The sequence below is a fragment of the Loxodonta africana genome, chromosome 17, assembly GCF_030014295.1.
Source record: "Loxodonta africana isolate mLoxAfr1 chromosome 17, mLoxAfr1.hap2, whole genome shotgun sequence".
Taxonomy (NCBI): Eukaryota; Metazoa; Chordata; class Mammalia; order Proboscidea; family Elephantidae; genus Loxodonta; species Loxodonta africana.
Window position 1 is genome coordinate 80,083,189 of NC_087358.1, and position 18,091 is coordinate 80,101,279.

General features: G+C 37.3%; 1 protein-coding gene across 6 annotated transcripts in view; it reads left to right on the forward strand.

Annotated features, from left to right (window-relative positions):
* The window catches only part of TRPC4 (transient receptor potential cation channel subfamily C member 4), a 288,851-nt gene that overhangs the window by 203,907 nt on the left and 66,853 nt on the right, over positions 1-18,091 (forward strand). For all 6 annotated transcript variants that reach the window (XM_023551371.2, XM_003412637.4, XM_010592656.3 and 3 more), the window contains one exon: positions 15,287-15,426. In XM_023551371.2, the coding sequence (XP_023407139.1) occupies positions 15,287-15,426 (140 nt within the window). The remainder of the gene's footprint in view (positions 1-15,286; positions 15,427-18,091) is intronic.

The following is an 18,091-nucleotide window of genomic DNA, read 5'->3' on the forward strand; positions in this document are numbered from 1 at the left end:
GATGACTGTGTTAATGAGTCTTCCATATTGTCTTACCCAGTTCTGCCATCTGGTAAAGTTTGTGACCTTGTTTCTTAACATCACATTTCACAGTTTTTCAGTTATGTGTGCACCAGTAAGATTCTTGATGTATGATAACAAGACTTAAGAAAAAGGGTGTGACTTACTTCTAATCTCAAATGGTTATGAACATGTCCCCCCAATCATATTAATTTCCCCAATAAGAGGTTGCAATTCTATTCATGGATTTTTCTCAGATCTTCTTGAATCCACTTAGATTTTCAACCTGTCATCCCTGTGAGCTACTCATATAAAGTAATATTTTTTATTTGCACTCAATTTACTTTCAATCTTCAGGGGATGTCCCAGACGTATGATATCTCAATTTGTGAGAAAAGCTTACTTTTACAGCTCCCATTTTGTTTATAATCACAAAAAGACTTTTTCTTTACTTGTTTTATATATTTCTATCATAAAATTGCACTTGCTGAGTAGAAAAATTCTCCAGCTTTAGAGTCTAGCCTCTGAAATCAATCCCTTTATCACTGTAAGAAGTATGGATTTGCTTGGGATTTTCCTTTATATACTTTGCTGTGTTTCAGCAATAAGAAATTGATTCAGCATCACAGATTGGGGTGTCTTGTGATTTTTGTACAATGCAGAATGATGTTTCTATGTTATTGTCAGTATCTTTTCTGTTGAAGTTAAATATTTTGTTGGCTTTTTAAGTTACAGTCTGTTGAGTTTTACATCTTTAGAAAACAGTCTACAATGATTCTTATATCCCTCCACTGTGGTGTCATTGAGAAGTTGTGACTCATCATCCTATGAAGATTTTCCTTCAGACTTGCCTACGTGAAAGGTTAGCTAGGCTTCTTCCATCAGTCAGCCTCAAGAGGCCTTCTTGCAGATATTTGCTAACAGAATGAACTTTGGCATATAAACAAAGAAATCTAAAATCTTCATAAAGGGATCATACTTAACCAACTGAGAAAATTAATCATAGATAATTCAGCTAGAACTCTGTCAATAGATAGGTAGACTCTAGACAGATACCACAACCAAACCAGTGGCCTTGGAGTTGATGCAACTCATGAGGACCCCACGTATGTCAGAGCAGAGCTGTTCTCTGTAGCATTTCCAGTGGCTGATTTTTTTGGAAGTAGATCACCAAGGTGCCTCTAGATGGACTCAAACTTACCACTTTTTGGTTAGCAGCCAGGTGTTTTAACCATTTGTACCACCTAGAAACCCCTTCTAGACAAATAGACACCAATGTATTTCTCAGACTGTCAAATTATCCATTGAAACTAGAGTAAAAATTAAACCAATATAAAAAGTAAAACAATCAAGAATTCACATGATCCTGATAATAGACCTATAGACTTTTCAAGTGTCTGGAGAGAAAATGTGACTGAAAGACTAAATGATGGATTAGAAGGTACCTGGGGCCATAAGATCAGAGACTGGTTACGTCTATGCCCTGCTTTGCCCTGAGGTTAAGAGGTTAACTTACTCGGGGTTGAATTTTTAACATGTTAAAAAAATACTAGGGATATGAACTGAATGATCTCTAAGTTTCCGTTTAAATCTAATGTAAAATAATCATAAGATTAATTCCTTTTTACATAAATTTACATATAAATTAAATATAGCATTTTACATGTATAATGTACACTATGACAATTCATCTAAATTATAGTAGCAGTTTTATCCCAAATAAAGATTATTTCTGGAGATAATATGGAGTCAAATATGAAAAACAGGACCAAAAAAAAAAAAAAAAGCCGGGTTCTAGTTTTCAGGCATCCTCCAAAACCTGTGCGGATTTTCCTCAGATTCCAAGATAAACTCAACTGTAACAACGAAGTTTGTGTCATAGCTTATCTCCGTGCACAAGAAAAGTACACGTATATGAAATATCCAGGTGTAGTCTTAACTAATTAGCTTAGCAAAAAGTTAGGAAACTACATTTTTACAAAAGAAGTAGAACTTTAGTGAAGGCCATCACATTAATGGAGGCCAGGTGCCATAGTGGTTAAGCCCTCAGCTGCTAACTAAAAGGTCTGCAGTTCAAATCCACCAGCTGCTCCTTGGAAACCTATGGGGCAGTTCTACTCTGTCCTATAGGGTCACTATGAGTCGGAATCAACTTGATGGCAGCGAGTTTTTTTTTTTTTTCCTATCACTTTAATAAAGCAGGTAATGTTTGTTCCCCATGAGAAAACAAAATGGTTGCTGCACTGGCTTGGCATTATGTGTGCACCTAAAAATAGGCCATAATTAAACAGTATACAAATCTGAGTGCACTGAGCACGAGGGTAAGGCTGAGTTGAGGAAGAGATGTATCACAGGGAGAGATGGGTCTCTGCTAAAAATGGCTTTCAGTGAATTCCTAGGCACAAGCTAAGAATTGCTCGTAACATCCGGATTATACATTTTGCCTATGACACATAGTTTGTAGCAATTTTTTGCTAACAAAATTGGCCTCTCATTTCCATGATTTATTTTATATTTTGAAAGGTTGATAATAAGAAATCTGAAAATTTCAACAAGGCCTGCCAAAATGAAGACGTAAAATGAAAAATGGTGATCACATTCTCATCTAGATAAATGATTATAGAAGAGCCAATCATACATATTTTTTTCTTCCTTTCTTATGATCATTTCTTCATCTTTTTTCTTTCTTCTAATAAGCGCTAATATCATATGGCTTCAAGTGCTCATTCTTTGAGCCTTACCCCTGAATTACCAAAGCCCCTGACTTTCTGAATCTCAGGCCCCAGGTAAGAAGGACCTTGTCCATCCCCTCAAACAGCTACAAAAGATATCGTTGTAGTTATAAGAAGCAATTCTATAACCTTTCCCTTCCCTTTTCCTAACAACCTCAGCAAGCTACCAACAGACACAGAGACACTCAAACACAGCTGCAGAACATCTATTCATTAATTTAACCAGGATATTTTAATTGGCAGGAAAACCAGCTAGTCATTGCAGTGTGACATATGATCCTCATTTTCCTGTTTATCTGTGAGGAAAAAAAATAAATATGTTAAGGCCACCTTTAGGGAGTTAACAAGGCTAACACATTAGAATCTAAAACAACAAAATATTTATGTAAATTTTATTTATTGTGCACTAGTAATGCTGAGTAAATTAATTCTTTATTGGAGAGAAAATGAAGTCTTTAAGGCCAATACAATGCAATAAAAATCTAATAAATCAAAAACGAAATCCATCAACCTTGAGAGAATGTTTAGCATCATGGGTTAGATGGTTCAAGGGAAGAGAGAAATGTAGACACCAAGAGCAGGAGAGTCACAGTGAAAGGCTGGAGGGGTGCTGGGAGTGGTTTTGTTACTTCACAATAATAACAATAATAGTGGTAGTAGTGATAGAAGTAATAACAGCACAAACTATGAAGTTAGTAGGCACTAACTCATTCCCACTTCACAATAACTCCACATAGTAAGGGATGTTAGTATCCAACTTCACAGGCAAGAAAACAGGTTTAGAGAGGTTAGATCATTAGTCCAGGGTTGAGTGGTAGAGGAAAACAACAACAACAAAAACCAGTTCCCATCCAGTCAGTTCCGACTCATGGCAACCCACGTTTGCAGAGTAGAACTGCTCCATAGGGTTTTCAAGGCTGTGACCTTCCAGAAGCATATCATCAAGCCTTTCTTCCAAAGTGCCTAGGTTGGGTTCAAACCGTCACCTTTCAGTCAGTGGTCAAGCTCTTAGCCGTTTGCGCTACCCAGGGACGCTCATAAGTGGTAGATCCTAGATTCAAACTCCAGTCAGTATAACTCCAGAGATAGAACCTTTAAACTCTCAGAAAGACTGCCCCAGAAGTGTGAGAGAATTAAACCAAAAAAACCAAACCCAGTGCCATCGAGTCGATTCCAACTCATAACGACCCTATAGGGCAGAGTAGAACTGCCCCATAGAGTTTCCAAGGAGTGCCCAGGGATTCGAACTTTTGACCCTTTGGTTAGCAGCCATAGCACTTAGCCACTATGCTACCCGGGTTTCCGTGAGAGAATTAAAGGAGGCAAAAACAGCACAGAAACTCAAGTCCCCATACAAGACTTCCTTCGTATTTTCTCTGCCTCTATTCGCCAGTATAGATCTTTACACAGGTTAAGTTTGAATGGACAATGTTTACGATTCTTTATAGATGTAACATTCTTTTAGAGGAATATTTGATATGATTTAACCTTGAAAGTAATATTTTCAGACACAACAAATTTATCACTACCACCACCCTGCATCACCACCACCTCTAGCACACCTATCCCCAATCTAAAACACACATGTTATACAAGTGGCTACCTAAGGCTGAAAGAAGCATTTCAAGAAAAAGGAATAAAGCCCTTTGCTATGAACTTGAGATGTTTCCTTTTTGGTTTCTATGGATCCAGTTACTAAGACCTAAAGTTAAATGTCCTTGTGTCCAAGGAAATTATTTTTAAATTTTTTATCGGTGTGTGTATATGTGTGTGCTTGGAGGAGGTCATTCAGGAAAATGTACAGAGGTAAGTATATTTACTTTGTATATTATTATTTTAAAAATAGTCAGAAACTTATATTAATTGGGAAGTGGTGATTTTCATAGTGAAAAAAATAGTATTCACTCATTCAGAAATACAGAGCAACTAATGCTACTTATTGAGAAGGCAGCTTCTGAGCAAAGTCTTGAAGGAATATTTATTCACTTGTTTTGCATCTACATTAACATTTTATCTCTTAGTTTTCATGTAAAATTTCAAATTAAATAGAAATTCTATCAAAAGAATGCTATTGCATTGACAGAAACTTTTGATTTTTAAATAGCTATATTTAGGTCATAGCTATCAGATGATCTAAAATTCTCAAGCTCTGCAATCTATGTTTCAATCTAAAACTGACAAGAAATCCTTTTTTGGCATACTTTGAAAATATGTACTCCCTGAATTGTATATTCCTAATATTTTTTCTCTAAAATTTAAAAGGAACGTGGGTGGGGCAGTGGTTAAGAGTTTGGCTGCTAACCAAAAGGTGAACGGTTCAAATCCATGAACCTCTCTTTTGAAACCCTATGGGGTCAGCTCTACTCTATCCTATAGGTTTGCTATGAGTTGGAATCCACTCGATGACAACGGGTTTGATTTGTTTTTGCTTTTTTTTTTAAATGTTAAAATGATGGTGTTAAAACCATACCAGTTTAGGAGTTTTTAGGTGTCTCCCAGCATGTATTACCTCTCACTGTCCTTTTAAGTCAGTGTTTCTTGAATTGTGGTTTGCTCACTACAATCATAGTCGCTTTGGATATTTATGAAAAATTCAGAGTTCTTTCATTCTCTTCTAGGCTGACTGGTTCAGAATTTCCAGGGGTCTTTAAACAGTGAAGACTGAGAACCAATTCTAGAGGCTAGATTCTATATTCATGTAACAATTTTACTAAGGAGTCTCAACTCATTAGAATCTAAACATGAAATGGTTTTTACTTCTTTCAATCTCTTTCCCCAGCTGCCTTGAATCAAATATCCTTTTCCTGTCTCTTAATAACATCCCTAGTAGAAATCATCAGTTTCCTGAAACTTCGAATTATTAAAAAGTAGGCCCAATTCAGTTTAAAAATCTTATTTTCCATTTACAAGCCTGAGTGGCTCAAGCAGTTTGCAGTCGAATGCTAACCTAAACATTCGTGGTTTGAATCCACCCAGAGGCTCTGAAGAAGAAAAGGCCTAGTGATCTGCTTCTGTAAAGATTATGGCCAAGAAAACCCTATGGAACAATTCTACTCTACTCATGGGGTCTTCTTGAGCTGTGGGCCAACTCAAGGGCAGTTAACAACAACAATGTTCCGTTTAAAGCTCTCCCCTTTTCAACAAAGGCCTGACACATGGCTCAAAGGATCTGGCATTACCCATCTTTCACTCATCCTTCAACTCCATCACTGGAATAGAAGGAGGGACACGGACTCATTATGCTCCCCATTCATTGGTTACAGGTGGCAAGAGGGATGACCAGGAGAGTTAGACATCTTCATTCCTTAGCTTGGAGCCTGGTCATAGACCTTTCCCACTGGCTGATCCTGTTTAACAGACACTGATGCACTGGCTCTCCTGAAGGGTGCGGGGGGGTTCTCTAGAGGGCCTGCAGTGCCTCTACACCGTACAGTTCTCTGATTCAGAGACTTAGCGCTGTTCTTCCAATCCCCCTCAACTCCATTACCAGCACTTGACCCCCGCTGGGCTCCTGTGACCCTGGCAGGCAGCCCTTTTGAGCCCCAGTGAGATGGCTCAGCCCTAGGTTCTCCCTGTGGTATGCACTTTCCACGCAGGAGCATCACCCAATCTTGCCACCCTACGGCAGGAGGTACAACCTCCCACTGCTGCAATACCTCCAAACTCCACCTTTCCTCCATGTCCCTACCAAGCTAGGCTCAGGAAGAGAGAAGCAAGCCAACTGCCTAAACTGATGGCCCAGCCGGAAGTGACATGTCAAATTCTCCTTGCAACAAAAATGACCAGTATTTCTGAATGATTTTCCTGGGGTCTCCCTCAGTAGTTGTGTGGATGAATAATCACACCCATCTCTCCCTCCCTCTGGTACCCCCTCGCAGCACAGACATTGCACCACCATGACTCCGAGGCTTCCTTGCGGCTCCACTTCCCAGTGCTCTGTCTAGACCAAGAGGTTGGAAGGATGGGTGAATGGCGATAGAAATGGTCTGGACACCTCTTAATAAGCCCTAGGGGAAAGAGTTTGGCTACAGTTTTCTGTTAAGTTCTCTTTAAAGAGTGAATATCGGGGTTTTTTTTACAATGCTGAGGCAGTAGGAGCTGTCCCTTAACTTCATCCCACTTGGGATAAAACAAAATGTGAATCTCAACAGAGTGAAATAACTACATTTAGATTTCTCTTTGGACAGAGCAGATTTTTGAGTAGTGACTATTTTTTCTTCCCTGACTGAAAAAATCCAACAGGGAGGAATTCTTTTTTTTATCTTCATCAGTTTGATGCCACAGCAGGGAACTGACTTTCAAGGTCAGATCCCCTGACCAGCTTTCGGACTGAATCATAGGTTGTTGGAGGCTGCTGTAGGTGAAAAGGTGTTTGCTTTTCATTTGAGGTTGTTGTCTGTTCTTTGTGTAAACACTGGCACCAAGAAAAGGCAAGGTGAGAGATGTGTTTATAGAGTCATACATTTCTCATGTGAAATTCGGCCTGTTAAATGTGGCATCTGCCTACTAACAAACTCCATCTCTTCCTCACAGGCAGCCCCACACCATAGGATATAATAAGAGAACTCTAATAACCCTGAGTGAAAACTGTTATGGGAAAGGTAGAATAAAAACAGTAAAAACTTCCAGGCATCCACAAATATTTTTAAAAGGAAGCTCTCTGACTCATTTGCACTGTGATCTTTCCGTTGTGGTTCCCCACAGTCTTGACATGAATGCTTATAATTAGGCCTTCATACGACTCTGATAAACAAAGTCATCGGTTTATACATAGCAGAAAGAAACTTCGAAAAATGCTCCCATTGTGAGAGCAGGACAAACGTTTTGTGGCAGAAGCTTCGGCAAGCTTTGTTCTCAGGCTTTTTAGTTACCAGGAATAGTTTATAATTTGAATGTGTTTTTCAGTCAGTCAGTTACCATTAGCCATCACCATTGAGTTGATCCTGATCCATAGGGACCGTATAGGACCGAGTAGAACTGCCCCATCATGTTTCCAATGGAGCACCTGGTGAGTTTAAACTGCTGACCTTTTGGTTAGCAGCTGAACTCTTAAACGCTATGCCACCAGTCAGTCTGTAGCATCCTCTAATTTTTCTAAAGGCTTAAAACTTGCTGCCATTGAGTCAGTTCTGACTCATAGCAACCCCATAGGGTTTCCATGGCTTTACAGCCTCTCTGTGAACCTCTACAGAGGCAGACTGCCACGTCTTTCTCCTGCAGAGCCGCAGGTGATTTCGATTCGCCAACCTTTCGGTTAGCAGTCAATCACTTTAACCACTGCACCGCCAGGGATCCTAAAGGCTTAGTCCTCCAAAAAGTCAAGGAGTGTTGCCAGAAGAGATGAAATGTTGTATTTCACTAACATGTGCATAACAAATAAAAATCAAACCCATCAGACAGGTATGCCGTGACTTGAGTTATGTGAAGTGATACTCCAATCTGATGCTTAAAAAAAAACAAGTTTGCAAGTGGTGATCCAAGACACGATAATTGGTCTGTATTCACTTGGAGCAACAGAGGAAGAAGGAGAGTCAGGAGTAGGAGGAAGATATGGAACATGTGGCTAACTGCCTCCATGAACAACTGCCTCCTTTGCCATGAGACCAGAACTGGATGGTGACCAGGTACCATTACTGAACACTTTGATCAAAGATTCTGCAGAAGAATCCTGATTAAAGGGGGGGAAATGCAGAACAGAATTTCAAATTCTTATGTAATCCAGACTTTCTGGAGCTATGGAGGCTTGATGAACCTCCAAAACTATTACCCTGAGATCATCTTTAAACCTTAAACCAAAAATACTCCCTGAAGTTTTTTTTAAAACCATTCAATAGTTTAGCTTGACTAGTAAGAAATATCTGTCTTGATCATCATGCTCTTTTAAGATCTACCTATATGGGATCAAATTGACAACAACAACTTGAAATATTAGATAGAAACCTTAGGGGGTAGAGAGTTTATGTTAATGTGGAAGGAAAAACTCAGAAAAGGAGGGTGAAAATGGTTTCACAAGTAGAAGAATATATTCAGTATCACTGAATTAGACATGCAAAAAGTGTTGAATTAGTGTATGTTTTGCTGTGTACGTTCTCAACAAGAAAATAAAATAAATTATAGAAAAAAAAAAAACCTTAAAAAAATGACCCCGAACCCCACTACCCAAGGAGAATTAATTGGCAATGTTATCTACAGCTCAAGTAAAAAGGAAAAAAAAATGGCAGCATGGTCCTCAATTTCATCAGAATCTCTGTTTTTCCCATGAAAAGGTCAGTACTGAAGAAGGATTTTGTTTGGTCATGAAAGTTAGATTTAATGTCTCATTCGTGAACTCTAAAAGAATTATAACATGTCAGGATTGTGAATTTTTGTTGTTAATCTTCTGAGAAAACCTTAGGTCATATTGTCTAAACTTCCGGTTGAACCCATTGAATAAGAACTAAGCCTACTCAGATGTTAAGGCATTCTCATTAAAACATTGCCTGTGTTGAGCTCAGAGCTTCTTTATAACTCCTTCCCAATGGCCCTCATTCTGCCTTCTGAAGCAACTTAGCCATTAGTGTCCTCCTTCCTCTACATGATTATGCATGAAATATTTGAAGTTACCTGTTTTGGTGACTGTTAATAGTCACATTTGTCTTTCCAGTCGGGTCAAAACAAGGATAGATACAACTCAATTAATCTGAAAAAGAAAATAAAATATAAACCAGCTCTGGTTGGTTGGCAGGTACATTAAAATATATTTCACTTAGTAATATATACAAATTTGAAACCGACAGAATCACAGGTTTATAGAGTTGAAAAGAATTTTAGAGAGCAGAGAGACTAGGTTTCCACTCATTGCTAGAATTTCTCTGGAATATAACTTATGGAAGCTATTCCAGGCTCTGGATTGGAATCTGTACTTTTCAGGGTGATCCATTCCAGTTTTGGAACTACTCTGATTGCCAGAGAATTCTTCTTTATGTTATGCCTGAAGCTGTCTTTATATCGTTTTCCTCTCAAAGATTCACTTTCTGCTTTTTAGCACAGACCAGAGCATGCCTGTACCCGCTTCTACAGGACAGTTTTTGATTTTTGGTGGCAGCTATTGTGGTGAATGATTTTAGTAAAATTCTGATAATCTGAACAGGAGGAAGCAATATCTGGGAATTTATACAGTTGCAGTAGAATCATACTGCTTGAAGGTCATATAACCCAAACCTCTCATTACTAAAACCTGGAGGGGCTGGACTAATTGGTTAAGGTGACTAAGCTGAGTACTGGTTGAGCTTAGCCTGACACCTGACCATCTGACACAGTCCAGTTCTGATTGCTGGGCCTCCCACTGGAAATCAACTTGAAATGTATTTGTCCAGTCGCTACTGCATGCGGACATCTCTCAGTCTCAGGGAATTGGGATATGTATATCCCAGGAGCCCTGCACTAAGGGAGATTCAGATCCTGTTCCTGGTATTTTCACTAACTAGTTGGAAAACATCTTCACACTGCCTCTTAGGGCCTCCCTTTTCTTCTGTGGGTACAATTACCTGCTGTTTTTTTTATTTTGTTTTTTTTTTTTAATAATCTGTTGATACCATAAATTGAATTAATTGATTCTTAAATGTTGAAACAACTTTGCATTCTTGGGAAAACACCGCTTGGTCATGGTTTATTATCATTTTTATATACCACTGTATTTAACTAGGAAACCCTGATGGCGTAGTGGTTAAGTCCTACGGCTGCTAACCAGAGAGTCGGCAGTTCGAATCCACCAGGCGCTCCTTGGAAACTCTATGGGGCAGTTCTACTCTGTCCTATAGGGTCACTATGAGTCCGAATCGACATGACGGCACTGGGTTTGATTTGGTTTTTTTATATTTAACTAATATTTGTTGAGGATTTTTGTGCATATTTATGAAGATTGTTGGCATGTAGTTTTCTTTACTGATAATATTTTTGTCTGATTTTTCTTTCAGAGTAGTCCTGCCTCGAAAATGTTCTATTTTTGTAAGAATTTCATTAGCACTGGTATTACTTCCTTAAGTGTTTGGTAGAATTCACCAGTGAATACAACTGGGCCTGATTTTTTTTTTGGGGGGGGGGCGGGGCTGGAAAGTTTTAAACTGTGGATGAATTGTATTTAGTAAGTATAGGATTACTCAGGTTACTCTATTTCTGTGTTGATGTCCAGGGTTTCATTTCTGATATTGAAGATTTATATCTTCTCTTTTTTTTTCTTGATTAGTCTGGTCAGATGTTTATCAATTTTATTGATCATTTCAAAAAACAAGACTTTGTTTTTACTGATATTCTCTTTTTTTGTATCAAATTTCATTGATTCTTGTTCTTATCTTCGGTATTTCTGTCCTGCTTGTTTTGGGTTTAATTTGTTTTTTTCATAGTGTCATAGTTGAAGTTTATGTCACTGATTTGAGGCTTTTTTCTTTTCTAAAAAAAATGTGAAACTATAATTTTCACTCTAAGCACTACTTTGCATCACACAAAGATTTTCATGTTGTATTTTCATTTTCTATCATTTCAAATTATTTCCTAAGAATTCTTGTGAATTTTTCTTTGACTCAAGACTTTTTGGAACCATTTTGTTTAATTTCAAATATTTGTGGATTTTCCAGATACATTTCACTATTGATTTGTCGTTTATTTCTGTTGCTGTCAGAGAACATACTTTGTATGATTTCAATTTGTATAAATACATTGAGTTTTATTTTATGGCTCACAATAGGGTCTATCTTGGTGAACGTTCTAAGCGCACTTCAAAAAAATGGGTATTCTGCTGTTGTCAAGTTGGTTGATAGTGTTGCTCAGGTATTACATGTCCTTACCAAGTTTCTGTCTGCTGGTCCTGTTGACTGTAAAGAGGAGAATGCTCCAGGCTCCAATGATAACAGTGTGTGCACTTATCGCTTATTTCACCTCTGATAACGTTGGCGGTTTGTGTTGTGAGGCTCTCTGGTCGGCCACACACGCGTTTGGGGTTGTTCTGGCTTCTCGGTGAATTGACTTGTGATTCTTGTGTCACCCTGCCAGCCCTCTGGAATCCGCTCACTGGTATTGATACGGCCAAGTCAACTTGCTTTTTCTTTGTGTTTCACGGTTATATTATTCCTTTGCTTTTAACCTATTAATGAATTTGATGTGGCATATAGTTAGTTGTGTTTTAGTCTTATCCTCTATGACCATACCTGTCTTTTAATTAGTGTGTTTAGACCATAGATCATTTTCACTCATGTAATTACTGATATTGGTGGATTTAAAATCTACCCCATCACTAGTGTTTATCCTATTTGCTCCAACTGTTCTTGGTTACATTCTCCCTTTTTTTTTTTTTCTTCCTGTTCTGGGATTAATGAGTATTTTTTTAACTTCATATTATTCCTATTTCTGGCTCTTTATTCATAAATTAAAAAAATTTTTTTAAAGGCTGCCCTAGGATTCACAATGTAAGCTTTAATTTATCACAGTCTAACTTCAAATAATATTATCCTGCTTTGTGTGTAAAAAAAATTTTTTTGTGTGTGTGTATGTGTGGTGTAGGATCATGATGGTAGTATGCTGCAAATTTCTCTCTCAGCTGTCTGTTATAAACCCAGAATACATTGCTACTAGAGATAATCATTTATCTATTAGAGAAATTCAAAATGAGAAAACAAATTTTTTTATTCATTTTAACCATTTCTGGAGTTAGATTATGTATTATATATGTGTAATCTACTTCCAGAAATGGTTCAATATATATAAAGCTATATATATGTAAGTTTCTGTTTAGTGTCATATTTTTTCAGACTAAAAAATTTTCCTTTAGCATTTCTTGTAGCATGGGGCTGATAATAATGAAGTGTCTCTCACCTTTTGTTTTCTGAAAGTCTTTATTTCACCTTCATTTATGAGAGCTATTTGTTAAAAAAAAAAAAAAAATTTTTTTTTATTTGTGCTGTGCATGGAACTCTGTATTGACTATTATTTTTTCCTTCAGCACTTTAAAAATGTCGCTACATTGTCTTTTGGCTTACGCAATTCCTCACAAGTTTGCTGTCAGTCTTGTCCTGCTTCTTTTAGATGCAGTGTGCCTTTTTCTCCCCCCTTGGCTGCTTTCACTATTTTGTTGTTGCTGTTGTTCTGTCCGTAGTTCTCTGAGCTTCTTGCATATGTGATCTTATAACTTTTATTATGTTGAGAAATTATTGGTTATTATCTCCTCAAACTTTTCCATTTTTCTATAACTTCTTCTGGAATTCCAATTATATGTGTGTTAGCTGAATGCACTGTTTACCCCTTAAAAAAAAAATCTCTGTTTAAGTTTCAGTAATCTTGTTGACCTACAAGTTCACCAACCTTTTACTTGGCCGTGGTGTCTGCTTTAGTCATAGTCATTCTTCTCTGTTACCATAATTTGTATTTTTAACATTTCTGATTTACTGTCTTTTATTTAAAAAAAAAAAAAAAAAATTTTTTTCTTTTTTTTATAGTTTCAGTCTCTGATCAAATTACTAATTTGTTCGTGCGTGTCGGTTCTATTTTACACAATATTCGTGGTTGTGTTAGTTTCTTCTCTGATAATGGAGACATACAGGTGATCTCTAAGTCTGGTGCTATTGAAAAATTGCCTCTTGACAGTGAGTTGCTTGTTCTCGCCCTTTTGTGTGGACCTTATGTGAGAAGACTAGAGACAGAGGTAATTTATGCCTGAGAGTGGATATGCAGCTTTTGCTAGAACATAAGCATAGGGTTGAGAGAATCTAGTTAGCTCAGCTGAGTTTAGGTTTTGTTGTTACAGTCAGCTTCAGTGCACCGTATGTTTCTGCTTGGGTGGGAAGAAGGGATAGTCCCAAAGTTCCTTCTCCACCTGCAGTGTTTGGCCTCCTCTGTGCACCTATGTGCAGAGTGGTCTCTATTCACACTCTTGCCTCTTCTGCAGTGGTTACCAGCTGCTGCTTCTTACCTGGTGTTTGTTAGCCTGGTGATGAGGGACAGAAAGATCCTGGTCTAGGGTCAGACTTTGGTAGACCTTCTGTGTGAGTGTTGAGGGCTGGCCTTTGTCAGTGACCCTCAGCCTCCTTTTTGCAGCAGCCAAACTTGCCAATGTTTAAAAGTCATGTGCAGAGCAGTTTCCTGCCCTACCGCAGTAGCAGGAAGCCTCCGACATGGGTACAAACTCCAGGCCCAGCACTGTTTCCTGCCTCCCCCCCAGGGCTGCAGAGTTTGCTCTTAAGGGAGAAGAGCCTGGTAGAGCTTTGTGAGGTTCCACAGGACAGTCTGGACCACAGTCTTTCTTGTGAGCAACTGATGAGGACCATGGCATTCTATCCTCTCATACTATCCCACACTCAGCCTTTAGACTTCAGTATAAAAAGCTTTGCTGAATTCTCTTTACTCTCTTGGTAGTGCCAGTGTCTCTCCCTCCTGCTCTGCCACTGGTGAGCCAACACTAACAACATGTCTTTCTTTGGAGGCACCTGCCTTCCTTTGGTGGTCAGGCTGCTTTGTTTCCCTATGACCTCAGCTCTCTGATGGATTCAAGAAAAGTAGGTAATCAGATTTTGTAGTTAATCAGAATTTTTCTTATTTTTGTTATTAGAGGCAATACGTTTCCCAACTTTCTACATCTTCTGCAGATAGAACTCTGTATTATATTTATTATGTACTATATATATTTTTTTTATTTTTAAAGGAGTCTCATTGCTTGTATTAACTTAGCTACAATATCATATTTATAATTTTAGTATTTCCTGATTCTCAGATACTTTGATATCTCTCTCATCATTGGCTGTAAAAATAGATTGATAAAAAAATTAATAAGATTATGGAAATAAAATAATGATCTACAGTAATAAAATAAGTCTTTCATAGAATTTGAAAAGAAAACATTTCCTATTTAAAATGTCACCATAATCAAAGAAAAGGTTTTGTATTTCCTCTGGAGATTGCCTTACAACTATTGCTTGATATAAGATCTTTTAATAAATTATGATGAACGTTATAACTGTCCTTTCTCGAGAACTGCAGTCAGACTTCTGAGGGTTCCAAAAAGAACAACAAAGCACTTGCTGAACTGTTAGAGCCAGCTGCGTTCACTGGCTATACTGTTGCTCTTGAATCTTTGAGCCATTTTGACTCAAAGATTGTGCAAGATTGAAAAATGGCTCAAGATACATGTCTACAAGAAAATAACATATTTTCCATGAGAGAAAAACATAGTTATAATGAAATTACAATTTGATTCAAATCTTGCACAGTCTTATGAAATTTTCAAACAACGAGAAGAAAATAAGGCTGCTCTAACAGCATCCTCTCCACATAGCCGAGATCCTTCTGAAAGTTTTAAAACGTGGCTGGGACTCAATATTCTCACCTGTAAAAACATGCATTGCAACTAGAATAACTTTATGGTCTCTTCTTGTATTAATGTATCTACAATATCATATTTATGACACTGTATTGTCTCTTGCAGCTTTAAGATACTATCGTTGTTGAATTGTATATGTCTTTTTTCAGTGATTTTTTTTTTTGTAATTTGGTTAAAATCACACTTACAATGACTCTTTCTATAATTGCAGGTTTTATATGGGGAGAAATTAAACAAATGTGGGATGGTGGACTCCAAGATTACATCCATGATTGGTGGAATCTAATGGACTTTGTGATGAACTCCTTATATTTAGCAACAATCTCCTTGAAAATTGTTGCATTTGTAAAGGTAACTATTATTTATTTATTGGTAATGCATTAAGCTCTGACAATTATTGATATACTTGCTCACCATTAATTTTTGATAGTTACATGGAACTTGATCTGAACACGATCAATTCATGATTTTATTGATACATATTTATAAGATACATAGACAATGTGTAATTTGTAGTCATAACAACTTTTAATAAACAGTTAAAAGTTGCCATCCAATTTTCTTGCATCTAAATTGAATAGTACTTCAAATTTTTTCATGGTAGCTTCTCTAGTTTGTAATCCTTTGCATTTCTAATGAAATTCTACCTCCAACGCTGTTTAAACTCTGGCAACCAGAATATCTATTTTTCTCAGTTATAACTAACAGATAAAATTTCATAGACAGATCAAAATATTACTCCTTTAAAGCATAGAAATTATTATTTCAGTTTAAACTAATATAGTTTGATATAATTAGAACAGAATAAAATTCCTTCTCCTCATCCCATTCAACATGACAGTGCCTGAAATCTCACACACCTATTACTCCCCCGGATTTTCTCATCAGTTTCATCCCAAACCACATAATTTACATAAAACATTTTAGATCTGAAGTGACAATTGAAATTATTTTTCACTTTGGGGGATTTTTTTGTAAAACAAAATCTTGTCTTCCCCCACCTTCCTTCCTTTCCCCCTTCTTTTCTTTTCTCCTCTTAGCATTTTGTTTTAAAATGATGAATGAGTAAAAACTTAATTGTGTTTTACACAAATGATGCATGAATTTAGTAATTTGAACTACAATTTGATAATGTATAAGTAAACCCTTGTTCATTTTGTCTAGTTCTTAGAACAGTGGCCAGAGTCTCTCTTGCAATACTCAGTTCTGGCAGGGTCAGTACAAAGTTGGAAAGGCCATAGTTTCCAGAATTCATTCACTAAATGTTGCAAGACTTACCAGAACACTGGGGAAAAAAAGCAATTTCTACCAGTTTCATGGAAAGCAAGCTGTGTTTTAAGAATAGAAACAGAATCTGGTCATTTTTCTTACATGCGTTGAGGTTAATGGCCTTGAGCATCTTATTAAGACAGCAGAAGATACTGTCTTATCCAAGGGAGATTGTGCATTTATATATGAAATGGACGATCTGTTTTTAAGTACAAAGCTGTCCAATTCTTCTTTCTTCTGTAACAATCATTAGATATACCTATAAACTGTTTGGACCTCCCTCTGCTGAAAACCAGTATATGGCTGTCTTTTTTACAGCCCTGTGCAGTTATAGGAAACCCTGGCGGCATAGTGGTTAAGTGCTATGGCTGCTAACCAAAGGGCTGGCAGTTCAAATCCACCAGGCACTCCTTGCAAACTGTATGGGACAGCTCTACTCTGTCCTGTAGGGTCGCTATGAGTCGGAATCAACTTGACGGCACTGGGTTTGGTTTGGGTTTTTCTAGTACCGTTATAACATCCCCGGAGCAGTCGTTCTTACACTTTAAGGTGCCTAAGAATCACCTGGAGGACTCACTAACACAGAGATTCCTTTTCTCCATCCCAAGAGATCCTAAATTAGGAATACTAGGGTGTTTTTTTTTTTTTTTTTTTTTTTTAGGGTGGGACCCAAATTTGAATTTCTAATAAGCTCCCAGGTGATGCTGATGTAGCTAGCCTAAGAAGACAATTTAAATTTCTCTGAACTGTATAATTTTATTTGATAGCTCAAAGACATATGCAAATAACTCCAAAAGGAACTTCCCTCATATATAATTTTTATACTAAAATGCATAGTATTTTTATATATTACACTTATATGGTGCATATATACACTGCATATATATTTTCATGTATAAAACTTTGGTATATAATGGGTATACATACATAGTTAATGGATACTTACAGATTTTTTGCCTCAAGGCTTTTAGATATGGGATTTCAGTTTATCTTGTTGTTAGGTTACACTGAGTCGATTTTTGACTCACAGCAACCCTGTATGACAGAGTAGAAGAGCCACATAGGGTTTTCTAAGTTGTAGCCTTTACTGGATCAGATAGCCAAGTCTTTCTCTCACAGAGCCACTGAGTGGGTTTCAACCACCAACTTTTTGGTTAACAGCAGAGCGCTTACGTGTTGCAACACCAGGGAACTTTAAAAGTTGTAAATTCTATACATGCAAAAATTATTTCAGTATTACAATGTAAACATTGCTTCTTATATGCTTAGAATTAAACCCACCCACCCCACGGGTGAAGTAGAAGGGAGATAGTGGGGAGAAGGGAATGGAGAACACACAGCAGTTACCTCAGAGGATTTTGACTGAAGGAGCATGGAATCTTCGGGAAATATGAAATTTTTTAGTCACTTTGGTCATAGGTGTTCAGCTATGATTGTAACTATAAATAATGAAATTATTTGTAACTATTATTATGAAATTATGAATGATTTGAGCTTGAAATAACATGTGTAAATAAAACTTGAGTTGCCTGGGTAATGGTAAACTGTGTGCACTTTGGAGTCAAATTTGCTGGCCTCAGTTCTCTCCTCCATCACTAACCAGTTGTGTGAGCTTGGACTTGCTTCCTCACTGATCTTTGGCTCATCTATAAAACAATGAAGACAATAATCTTTAACTTAGGCAGCCTGTATGAGAAACAAATTAGTTGAAATATTTAAAGTGCCTGTTAAAGAGTGAGCACTTAGA